Source organism: Melanostigma gelatinosum (assembly GCF_949748355.1).
Source record: "Melanostigma gelatinosum genome assembly, chromosome: 20".
NCBI lineage: Eukaryota > Metazoa > Chordata > Actinopteri > Perciformes > Zoarcidae > Melanostigma > Melanostigma gelatinosum.
In genome coordinates, this window is record NC_136653.1 from 13151481 (window position 1) to 13164642 (window position 13162).

Sequence of the window (13162 nt, forward strand, 5' to 3'; positions counted from 1 at the left end):
GCTCCACGTTTGGATGCAGTATTAAACACCGTTTTTTATTGCAGTTTGTACCAAGAAAGTCTACATCCACACGCAGCGCTCCTAATAGATTATGCAGCATTGGCTGAGGCCTGGAGAGGGAGGCATAGTCTGTGATCCCCTTGTTGACACACGCCCTCTCTGCCTCCAGCCACTCCTCTATCGCGGAGGTCAGAGTTAAGACTGCTCGGGTCATGAGCCCTGCTCTGACGGACGTTTAGCCATATTTTATGACCTCAGGCACTTACTTCAACTCTAAAAGTGTTCAGCAATGACATGCCATTCTTGTGCCCCGGTCGGGGTCACAAGATTTAAAGCAAGTCATCTTCTCTAACCTCAAAAGTACATTTTCCTCAACAACAACAAGAAAAAAAAACATTTTTATAACTATTTTAAACCCAGGACAGACTTGGAGCAAGCCAAATAATCCTCACCTTTCAATTGGATTTCTGAATTCTACCAGCTTTTATTTTCGTAGGGAGACGACCTGTTGGTTAGCGTGCTTCGAGGCCCACGGAAAACAAGAAATTGAACGATGATGTCACTTAACAGGGTCCTAACTGTCGATGTTGCGGCGTAAAAACAGGAAGAGAATCATTCTGAATGTACTGTCATTGAAGGCCTAAGGATGTGACTGATGGTGTTTTATCTCAACATGTTGACAATGTGGTGTTGTACCATGCTCTTCTCAGCATTTAGATAGGAAGTCGCCGGTTGTTGCTTCTGTTTTGCTTCTTGCGTAAATGAAATTTGAAGCTATAGCGAGTCAATTCTGGGACAAAAGTCTGCATTCGTGTTGTGGTTGTCATTGCAGATGTCCTGCAGTTGTCTTGCTGTGGGGCCTACAGGAGATCACTCTTCTTCTTCTTCTTCTTCTTCTTTTCTGCTTTTCTTTTGATAAATGCTGTTTTGATTGTATCATACAGTTGTGCAGAACAAGCCTTTTTGAGCCATTTTAAAGAATGATTCTCAGCCCTCTGCAAATTTCCAAAGATTGTCAAGATTTTGAGAAGATTTAAAGCCATGTGGTAGCAATGCATTTTTTTAAGCATTTATAATGAGGACGGGAGCAAATAAATGATTTTGCCCCTTACAAATATCCAGGCTTTTGACCCACTAAACGAAAAAAACATTGTTTTTCACTCTCTTTCTCTCTCTCTCTCTTTTAACTTATGGTTTTGAAGAACTTTAAATGCCCTTTTGTATTGTCTGCCAATTTCTTAGAGCTAAGATGCAACCTTGAAATGCTACAAACCCGAGCATAATGCCTTAGATTTCGTCCGTTCTCGTTCTTGTACATTACACCGCTGTCTGTATAAATTTGTATAATGACTTGTGTACAATATTGAATGGGTGCGTCATCGCTCAGCTCTTCGCAGTTGCTGGAAACTCGGTCACAGTTCAACTGTTCCTCATTATTGCTCTCTGTTCTGTGTTGGGTTGAAGACTCTCATCCCCCCCCCCCTCACTGTTTGTATGGAAAAGATGATGCATAGGGATATTGAAGCAATATGTAATATACTATATGGACTTTCTGAGGAAAGCTTACTGTTGTGAAGATATTTTTTTTTCTGCATTGTTCACATGAATCACACTGTATACCTGCATCCACCTTTGTACCCCTAGTGTGTGTGAGCGTTTTATGCAAAATTAGATATACAAGAGAAGTTAAAAACCACAGTTATGCAAGTTGTGAACTAATATGGCTTCGCTGATGCTATTTGCCTTGTAAATAAAGAATTCTGTTATTGCAGTATTTAACCGAGTGACTCTTATTTCATGTGATTAAAAGAAAAAGGACAAAAAAAGATCTAAGGCCTCCATTCATTGTATTTTCCAAAATCAAGCAAAATGCACAAGTAGTGTTAAGCTTTATAGACTAAAACAGCTAACAAAGTCAAATACAATAAATATTCAAATAAATACAATACAACTGTGTGTGTGTATATGTATATATATATAGATACATATATATAGATAGATATATATATATATATACATAAATATATATAAATCTATATATATACAGATATATATATAGATTTATATATATATATAGATTTATATATATATATATAAATCTATATATATACAGATATATATATATATATATATAGATTTATATATATAAATATATATATATATATATATATATATATATATATATATATATATATATATATATATATATATATATATATATATATATAGGTGATTCATAGATATAACCTCATTAAGTATTAGGCTAGAAACTGATTTTTGCGAGTTTTTTGGTTTTGGTTCATGCCAGCTTTGGTTGTAATTATATCGCCTAAATTAGCGATATCAATCTATGAATAAGTTAATTTCTTACATGTTGGGGACAAGCATATAAACCAATGACACACCAGCATGTTGCCTGTAGCCTGAGCTTTAGCTTGCAACAAATGCAAAATTCAGCACGAAAAGAAAATGAAAATGAGTCATAATGATATAATAATGACAAGCACGAGAGCATGCGGTCTAAACTAAACCAAAGTATTTATCGAGAATTGTCACAGCTTTACTCGTTTTGAGCCGGGAGAGCGCCGATAAACGACCATTCTTCTTCTCTCTTCCTAATTCACCACATCCAAGTCATAACACACATCTAGACTCCACAGGGGGGCCCTCAGATACAATCGTATCGTGTGTGTGTGTTGGGGTGGGGGTCCTCATATGGAAATGTTTGGGAACCTCTCTCCATCGGCCTCATTGTAGCAGAGAAAGCAGACTGGTGTGCTGAAGTAAGCGCGGTGGGTTGTCCCTGGGAAAATGTATTCCTGCGGGACATTGAGATGCATGAGGTTGAGCTGATTCCTGGCCAATAGGAAGAAGGTGCAGGGAAGCATCTTCAGCAGACCTGACTGTGTACAGTATAGGTGCCCTCAGATGACCACCGACCACCAGAAAGACCGAGAGAAAGGTCCCTGCAGCTCATTACGCACGCTGAAGCTTAGACCTGCTGCGCTCATATCTGCACAATTTGGAGATTTTCTGTTTTAATTGATACACCTGTAATACTGGACATGACAGAGACAACTTCACTGTGAAACATCTCTGATTTATTTCACAAGGTAAGCTTCTTTTTTCCAATTTACATTAAATTGATGCACCTTTATATAGGAAATTACGGTATGTGGTACTGACTAAGATATTTGTGCCTTAATATTATTATACATGTGATAGGTATGTTAAAAAATACTACAGGATTAAGATAATCAAATTTGTGTTTTCATTGTGTTTAATATCTTTCTGTTTCATTCAACATTTTTGTTTTATTTTTCTTGATTATAGTAAATTCCTTCAGCAAATATTTTTCACATTTCCCCGACACTGATGTCTCTCTTTTTCCCGCACTGACAGTAATTGTAAGGTCTATAAAATGCTTCATTAATGTTGACCTCTGCTCTGGTTGACTGTTCTTTAATTAGTGCCATGACCCTGATTTGTCTCTCTATTTACTGGCTGATTGGTAAACGGTTCCTAAAAATGAAAACACCTTATTTTCGCCGGTCGTTTAACGCCGCGGATGAACCTCTGGCGTGTGTCTCTGGCGCGTGTCCCCTCAGCTGGAAATAGTGCCAAATCGGCTGTCCAATTTCACCGTGGACTGCTTTTTAATTATTATGCAATAGATTTGTTCAAAAATGTTTTGTCTGTCGGTGTCCATATTTATTTATTCGGGTTTAATTTTAAAACTGAAATTCTGGATGCGTTTTAGAAGTTGTAGATTCAATACAATTGTGAATCAACATTAATCAACAGCACCACATTAATTAAGATCAGTATTTTAGCGATCATTTGTTGGATTCGTAAATTAAAGGCTTACTAACATTTAAAAAAAATCAATTCAGGTGGTCAACCTCTCCTGATGTCATGTTTCCTCTTTTAGATTTCTTGCATTCAACTTTTATAACTCTCCCTCGCTTCCTCTCCCACCCCCTCTTCTTTCTTCTCTCACCCACTGAAGGATTCACATCTCCATTTCAACCGTCGCCCTCCCCCCCATCGGTGCTGTCATGTCGGTGTCCCTGTCCAGCATCCCCGTAGTGCTGAAGGACAAGACCTGCTTCCAAGCCGGCATGCTGAAGGGCAGTCCCGCTCGAGGCTTCTACCCGGCCCCTCTCCCCGGCCCCCACCACCACCACCACCACTACATGGACTTCTTCCCGCGGACTCACAGCCTCCTCCACCCGCTCAAATCCCTCGGTCGTCTGGTGTCGGACGCACAGGCGAACCTGCCGCTCAACCTGCGCGGCGGAGCGCCACCGTTCCACCACCACCACGCCTCGGTCCTGCACGAGCACATGTTGAGCGCCTCCGGCATCCCTTACCTGAGCCAGATGTTGCCCGGACACCCGCTGTACTCCAAACCGGAGGAGCTGGCCGCTGTGGTGACCGAGCACGCCGCCGGTCCGCTGTCCTCGGACTTCAGCAGCCCGTCCAGCGAGAGGTCGTCCTGCGCCTCCTCTTCCGCCACCTCGCCGCCTAAAGACGGGTTGTTTCGCCTCCAGTCGCCAGAAAAAGCGCGCGCGTCTTACAACTTTAGCGAGGAGGACTTGTTCATGGTGCTCTACGGTTACTCCGGCAGCCAGGAGCGCACCGTGGGTCACGCCATATCAGGACTGGCCCTGCCCGAAAAGTCAGGTGAGACTTCTGCTTTAACTTCTTGGATGTTTATTTAGTTTCATATGAGACGATAACGGGATACTTTGGCCTTGTTTTGGCTAGAAATTACCCAAAACATCTGTCTGCTGACGATACGGACTAATAATGCTTATCACTTTTAACATATAATAATATTCAGTTCGTTATCAACTTCTCTAGATCCTCCAGAAATTGGATTAATTAACCCATTGATTGTTTATCACCCATTCGCTCATTTGTGTTTGTTTTCTCTTTCAGTTCCTAACTCTCACATTCGTCCACTGGACAAAGAAACACTTGACCTTCCAGACGGTAAGACTCGCCAACGTTCATTACATAAATCAACTTTAATTGTGTGTCTGAGTTGACAAAAGGCGCGGCTGAGATGTGACTCTGTTTTGGACGCTGTGTTGCAGGGTTAACCGTCGTCCAGGCAGCGTGGGGAAACGTGTCACACTGTGGAGTCTTCACAGACAAAAGCAGCATCCCTCAAGGGACGCGCTTCGGACCTTTCCAAGGGAAACTGGTCAACACCAGCGAGATTAAAACATACGACGACAACACTCTGATGTGGGAGGTAATGCATTACAATTGCTCCAAAAACGTCCTGTTCCAAATCCGGTCTAGCCAATCAGGAAATGAATCAGATCGTTTTAAACTCCGATCTAATGTAAAACACCTTTTCTCTCTTCTTCAGGTGTTTGAAAACGGCCGGTTGAGTCACTTCGTTGATGGCAGGGGAGGCTCAGGAAACTGGATGTCTTCGGTGAAGTGTGCTCGTTTCCCAGAGGAGCAGAACCTGATTGCTGTACAGGTCCAGGGTCAGATCTTCTATGAGGCCTGCAAAGAGATCCGGCCGGGTCAGGAGCTGCTGGTGTGGTACGGAGACTGCTACATGCAGTTCCTCGGCATCCCTCTCACCCTGAAGGACCCCAGAGAGGACAACGGCGCGGTCCCCCCACCAGAAGGTCCGAATCCTAACCTTCTGTTGGCTTGACTCTCTGATGCACTCCTCTGTAGTTTTACCACTAAACATATTCTGTCTATAATTTCTGTCCTCAGATACCGATGAGGGTTTCAAGTGTGACAGATGCGGCAAGGTGTTTGCGTACAAGTACTACAGAGATAAACATCTGAAGTACACGCGCTGCGTGGACCAGGGCGACAGGAAGTTCCCCTGTCACCTCTGCACCCGATCCTTCGAGAAGAGGGACAGATTAAGGATCCACATCTTGCACGTTCACGAAAAACACAGGCCTCATAAGGTGAAACACTGCGCGTGCGTGTGTGTTGCATTTAGTTCTGAGTATCTATTCCATCCCCGTATTGTAGACCATTACGTCATTGCGTCGGGCAGTAAAGTCGACAGGTGCGCGCAAAAGTTGATGTGGTGCTGAAAGAACAGCTCCCCCACAGCGTCACTTAGAAACGGATGCGTCGGGTTTTTTATTGGGCCTCTAAAAGGCAAATTATTTTAAGACCTTTAACCTTTTAGCCTAAACAATCAAAACTATATATCAATAAAATAAGTGATTAAAAATCAATTGAAACCCCCAACACTCAAATTTTTAAAGAACACAATAAAGATAGATTAAGTCTTCCAGAAAAGTCAATTTACATTCCAAATAGAAAGACATGACGAATTAATATGACTCTATAACTTTATCTCATGCTGATGTTTTACATTTTATATGTTTTTTTCTGTCTGATCCGCAGTGCTCAGTGTGCGGAAAGAGTTTCTCTCAGTCGTCCAGTCTCAACAAACACATGCGTGTGCACTCCGGAGAACGGCCATACAAGTGTGTTTACTGCAATAAGGTAAGACGCCCTTTTGTTTTCATTTCATAATACATTTTACCACAATCATTTTAAACTGAAACGTCATAACACAAAATAGAATTTGAATTCAATTTTGTGACATTGTAAAAAAAAAATGAAATGAAGTATTTATCTTCTGCACGACCTGCGGGCCTTCACTCCTCTTCTTCTACGCATCTTTTAAAACCGACAGCCGGCAGTTTGGATCCATTTAGTGCTTCCTCGTTTCATGGTGCATTTGGCGCGAGCCCCTCATCATTGTTGCTCTCGACGGGCACGCTCCACGGAGACACTTACATGCTAATTATCGCCAGATAACCCACCCTTTTGTCTGCTGAGATTATACTTTTAATTTATGGCCCTGGAATGAACAGAAGTTTTTTTGAGTTTTTTTGTCCTTTCTTCTCGATATCCTCCCCTTTTTTATGCACTGGGGGTTTGTTTAACCTAATCCCCGTTCTCCTTATCTAGGATTCGTTGGAAATATAAATGTCTGATTCATTTGTTTTTATCAATAATTATACATGAATTAATTCAACAATAAAATACAATTGCCAGAGATGACACTTTAAACCAAATGAGCGAGTTTAAATATCCTTTATTGAAATAGAAACACAAGTGATGCAACTATGGATAAAATACCAGAGCTTATCTGTTTTATTTCGCTTTCCTCTCGTGCAGGCCTTCACTGCTTCCAGCATTCTGCGAACACACATCCGCCAGCACTCCGGAGAGCGGCCCTTCAAGTGCAAGCACTGCGGGAAGGCCTTCGCTTCTCACGCCGCCCATGACAGCCACGTGAGGCGGACCCACGCCAAGGACAAGCCCCTTCCCTGCGTCCTGTGCGGGGCTTCTTTCCAAGACGAGCAGGAATTTAAATATCACATGAAAAATCATAAAAGTAAGGAATTGTGATTGCCATCACAATAAATATTAGGCAATATTTCCCTTTTATTATCTGGATATAAAGCGTTGGTTATCTAATGTGATTTTAGAAACGCAATAAAAAATACAACAACAGATTTGAACAATCGAATATTCAGAGTTTTCTTCGGCTATATTTTACAAGTATATTTTTGTCTTTATTCTCAAATACGGATGAAGATATATTAGGCTACAAAGGGAAACATTTTGCACTGCATCCTCCTTGAAACGTGGTTGTTTTATTGAGCTATTCTCTCACTCTGCAGACAGGCAGATCTTGGACAGCACAACTGTTCCTCCTTCTCCAGGAAGTGGATTACAGAAGGGCTCCGTGCAGCCAGCGAAGGACAATCCAAACATTCAGAAGAACGCCGGACAAACCTTTCCTTACACGGGGTTAACCGTTTTAAATCCAGAGTATCGGCCCTGGAACTGAGCCAGACTGTACTGAGTCAATCCGGACAAAGAAACCCATTCTAATTGTGTGTACTATCATAGAGCACTTTTGATGATACAAGTATCACAAAAGACTGCATCTATACAGTAAAACCACAAGCGACAGGTAGGATCTCCTCGTTTTTCTTTATGTAAATGCTGCTTAAGAAAGAAGAATGTTCTATAGGAGCCCTATTTAAATCATTTAAATTGAAGGCAAAAATGTGTCTAAATCTATTTATAATATGTTAAAATATGTTATCTGTTGTTTTGTGGTTTAACGCTTTCATTATGTAATTGTTTGTGGACACATTGTGATTCCGTAATAATAATATTATATTAGTTATTATTATTATTATTAATGTTATTATATTATTATTATGTTGGGTTTTCTTGCATCGACAAAACGCTTGAAAAGCAAAGTTATTTTTATCATTGTAGATCTGAGCCTACTTGTGTACAAAATAAATGTCGTTCACTCTCTTAATTTATAAAGTATGAACATTTTTTGTACTGTAATGTAAGGCTGCAAAAGCAATCAAAAGTGTCTTCGTGTGTTCCCTGTGAGCGGCCGCTTTTTCATGATCAACAAATAAAAACAAGCGCATGGAAACGGGAGTGTTGGTTTTGGTTCATGTCTGAATTGAGCAGGTCCTTCATTGAAATCTCAGTTGAGAACAAATCAATTTGTTAAATACAAAATACGATTTTTGCTAAATGTGGCAGACATATACGTTTCTGAAATGAAAGAGGGAACATGAGATTTATTTCCCTCCAACAGTTTAAGGAAATCAATTACAGCTGATATCAGTTGTGATTTGTTTTTCATCGTTTTGTTGTGTCATCTCTCCAAAAGTGCTGTCCATCAGTCTTAGTAAATAATTCAGATAAACTCCACGGATGGTGTCCTGGTTAACATTTTGCAGACGATGGTATCTGCATGTGTGTGTGTGTGTGTGCGTGTGTGTGTGTGTGTGTTTTTGTTGTGGACCCTGTGCATTTATCACCTATTGCGTCGGTCCAGTCATTGCATGTGTCCCTCCTGTATGCATCCACTGTCTGGTGCGTTTCTATAGAGCCGAGTGGTGGATTGAAGGTCTGCGCGCTCACAGTAAAAATGAACAAACCCCACTGGACCAAATGAATGACAATAGAGTGCGGCAGTAAGGTGGTCTATTGCTCCTCGCACAAAGGAACTCGGCATGACTGACATCTGCCCTCACACTGTCACCAACTGTCCCACATGTGTTCTCCTGAGATAGATAGATAGATAGATAGATAGATAGATAGATAGACAGATAGATAGATAGATAGATAGACAGATAGATAGATAGATAGATAGATAGATAGATAGATAGATAGATAGATAGATAGATAGATAGATAGATAGATAGGTCTTCTGTAACAGATGTAACTGTGTGTGTGTGTGTGTTGTGGTTCATTTGAGGAAAGATCCAATTGGACCTGGTCGTGGCAGCAGCATGAGGTCTGACTGACGAAACCGTGTCCAGCCTTTGTCTCGGTGCTCTGTCATGTCACCTTTAACCTCTGGGTCGCCATACTTCACACTGAGGGCGTGCAGTCAGACACAACAATGCTGCGACAGTGCTAAGTGAGACCTACAAGGGATATTGAAGCATTGGCAGAAGAGAAATAAAGCAAAAAGCACAAGAAAGACATCAGTGATTCCACAATGACAACGCTTTAAAGATCACACTGTTGTGAAATCTTCCTGTTTTGCCATCAGATCAAAGTAATAAGGGGCCTGAAGATTACACTATTTTTTTCTGTACTTCCTTCTGGGCCGTCTGCAGGGAGAGGAGTCAGTCCCACTCTGCTCAGCCTCTCTGTTTATTTTCTGTAACGGATGGACAGCCGGCTTCAGGGTCAGGGGTCAACCTCCTCACTGAATGTTTAAAAGCCTCCTTCTCTCTTGAAATGGCCGAAATATGGATGCTTGAACAAGTGTAGATCACCCTGCGCCTCCTATGTATACAACCCCCGAGCCTCCACGAGGGGCCTGCTGTGAAAAGAGAGGATACTCCCCTTTGTGGCCTTCCAGGAGCAGAGGGGTGGAGGAGAAGGATGAAGAAAACAAAGACAAACAGAGAGACAGAAGGAGAAAAAAGGAGAATGAGCTGCCAGAGCTGAAATAGTGAGATTGTTAGCGAGCCGTGCTAAAAGACTGGTTTTACTAGCGCCTCTCTGATTGGCTGATTCAGGACTCTTAGGACTGCTCCAGCACGGGAGGATTCTTTTATCCAGGTCGTTTATACGGATTGATTTCACACTTAACCTCCTGGCAAGTTAACCGGGCCTCTGGAGGGCTATCCGTCAGATTCATCTCTGTATTAATGTGATATTAATGATAGGAGCTCTGGATTTATATGGCTGAGGTTTGCTGAGGTTAATTCCCTCGGAGGTTGAAGCAAACGGCCATAACTCCCTCCTGAACAATGCATGATGTCATCCCATCACTGAATGTGTTGTTGTGATCAATTAATAATGTCTATTGATATAAAGAAGAGATTATTGGTGCGGGGATATGGCCTACCACCTGTGCTCCATGCTCGTAAAATGCATTTACTCATACATTGTAGATCTCTCCTCTCCTCTCCTCTTCCTTTCAGTCTGATAACCTAGTGGAGCTGAGTGGTCAAATATTCTGATGTATTGGCTTCTATTGATTGCCTAATAGCTGTCAGTGAAGTGTGTGTGTGTGTGTGTGTGCTGTAGTCTGGCTGATGTTGAGACTATAGCTCCTGGTTTCAGACAGGCCTCAGACTCTCAGCTGAGTGGACTCATAACCGATAACCACACCAGCTCTCTGTCCATCTGTGCCTCAGTCTGCCTCAAACCAGATGAAGATGAAGGAGAATTCTGAAACGTTCGACTTTTTAGTGTAAAAGGTTTGATCTCACAGCAAATGTGACACTTGACGCGTTCAAATATATCAGCGTATATCCTTCAAAAACACAATAACTTTGGGCATTCAGGTTTAGCTACTCATGTCCTGAGATCGGATCCACACCCGGGTTTTTTCTTGTCTCCCATTCTTTTGTCTTTTAATTGTAAACGGTGGTGATTCTTTTCCATTAGGTTCAGCTGTATTCTAGTTTGAATCCGGTCACGTCACAATGGCGTGCTGTCTTTGTGACTTTAAAGAAACATTTGTGTGTGTTAAGTAACTTAAGTTTGAATGGATCCACTGGGCTGTGTGCCCCCCCCCCCCCCCCCCTTCCTGTTCCCTCAGTCAAGAGATGAGACTGATCAGCTTGCGTCCTGCCATTCGTGCCTCAGGTTGGAGCTGTTGTTATACGGCAGTGATTTCCACTGGGACAGTGGACAGTAGAGCAGGAGACACACAGAGAGGCTCAGCGGCCTGCATGCTGCTGCCTGGATGAAAGGCAGATCAAACACTGTCTGCAAAGCCTCTCCATGTCGCTGCCCAGCACTCAGTGTGTGTGCGTGTGTGTGTGTGTGTGTGTCTTCTAGGTGGGATTGATGAGTGAAGAGGGCAGATGGCCTTATCCTTCTCTGTAGGGGCTGGTGTGAGGTTCCACTGTGGTCCCATGGGGCAACATATTTTGTCCTACTGCCCCCCTACTGCCCACACACACACACACACACACACACACACACACACACACACACACACACACACACACACACACACACACACACACATTCACTCCAAAGTAACCATCATTGAATCTACTGTATACCTGAGTCTCATGGGATCCATCCATCCATCCATCCATCCATCCATCCATCCATCCATCCATCCATCCATCCATCCATCCATCCATCCATCCATCCATCCATCCATCCATCATGTCCTTGCTCCTGTTTGAACTATTTAACCCCTGGGCTCTTCTTTTCAGCCGATTCATATGCAACAGTGGCGAGAGGAGTAAATCTGCTTGTAGGTTGACATCATGGCTTTGTCATTCGGGATGTTAGAAAGTGTTATAGGGTTCTGCTCCCCATGCGATGCGCTTTACAACAGTTCTCTGTGTGCTATTTGTGTGTCTTTATGCGCAAGGCTATATTGCATGTATTCCCAAAATTCCTGTGAGTGATGAAGCCACCAGTTTGGTAGCAAGAAGAGTAGCGACTGTCACAGTACTCCCTACCTGCCTCCCTCTCTCCCACACACACTCCTGTGTCGGAATGACCCCATATTTCTCGCTGCCCTCTGTCTTTGTGTTTGTGTTGGCATGTTTCCAATTTTGAATACATTTACAAGAAAACACAGGCACATTTAGCATATGCTATGCTCCGATAGACTGAGGCCATGTAATTGCCACGTGACAGTTTCCTCGTGGTTTTTGTCTGGCCCCTGTTGTGCCATGGTCTATTCTCAGGCAAATGTTTCTCTCGGTGGGGTAGAGGTGTGGAAAGGCCCTGGGATGTCTTCTAAACTCGTACTTTAGGACAGTTGGACCACATGCTGCTATATACGACACTATTGGCCAGAGTAAGAGACACACACACACCGGTGCATGCTCGCATAAATCCACTGATGTATCCCAAGGAGTCTTTCAATTTAGATATTTACAATCCATTTGTCACAGTCTTGCAGTTTTAGGTGCAATTTGACATTTCATAAAACGTAGTTTTCATAGATCAGAGGGGGATTTCAGTGTTAAATGTGTACTTTCTACCATTAAAAGAGGGACACCATGTGTTGTCCCTGAGGGAAGGATTTACAACATATGGACACTGTACTCCGGCCGCATGCACATCCATGCACAGATGAGGTGGCCTCCCTGCCTCTAAAGATGTTTGCCGTTAGCCCAACTAATCCTAACTAAGCTGTCCACTCAGACCAACACTCAGAGGGCAACACTCACGTATGGCGGACATCGACTGCACAGTCAAATAGAGGTCTGTTTGCTTTCACTCTGTTACTGTCAGAGACGGGGAGGAAGATGTATATGTGTTGTGTGGTGTGTTTTATAAGTTTGAGAAAAAGACTAAGTATTCCATGTGATAAGTATCTTATGTTTGCAACTGTGGTATAAACAAACAGAGCACGAGAGAGTGAAGGGAGCGGGAGATTTCCACACTCGTGAAGTGGATTAGCCAATAAGCACTCTTGTCTTTTCCTCACCCCCTTCATTCCCTCCATCTCTTCTTCCTGGAGAATGCACAGTCACCAGCCACACAGGACAGCTGATGATTGATTTCCCCCGTGGACCATCATGAGAGATCAGGAGTGAGCCGCAACAGTGCACTCTAACCCTGCAACCCAAGCCCCTATAGGCACAAACACGTGACGGCAATGCACGAAAAT

The 13162-nt window shown here is 42.7% G+C and overlaps 1 protein-coding gene across 1 annotated transcript; it reads left to right on the forward strand.

Moving 5' to 3' along the window:
* Positions 1 to 4058: 4058 nt before the first annotated feature.
* prdm14 (PR domain containing 14) lies at positions 4059 to 7864 on the forward strand (the record flags this gene model as incomplete). The annotated part of the gene is made up of 8 exons (XM_079291813.1): positions 4059 to 4686; positions 4945 to 4998; positions 5103 to 5263; positions 5384 to 5654; positions 5749 to 5951; positions 6403 to 6504; positions 7186 to 7405; positions 7695 to 7864. 8 exons carry the CDS (start codon positions 4059 to 4061, stop codon positions 7862 to 7864), a joined length of 1809 nt encoding a protein of 602 aa, XP_079147939.1.
* Between the last annotated feature and the right edge of the window lie 5298 nt (positions 7865 to 13162).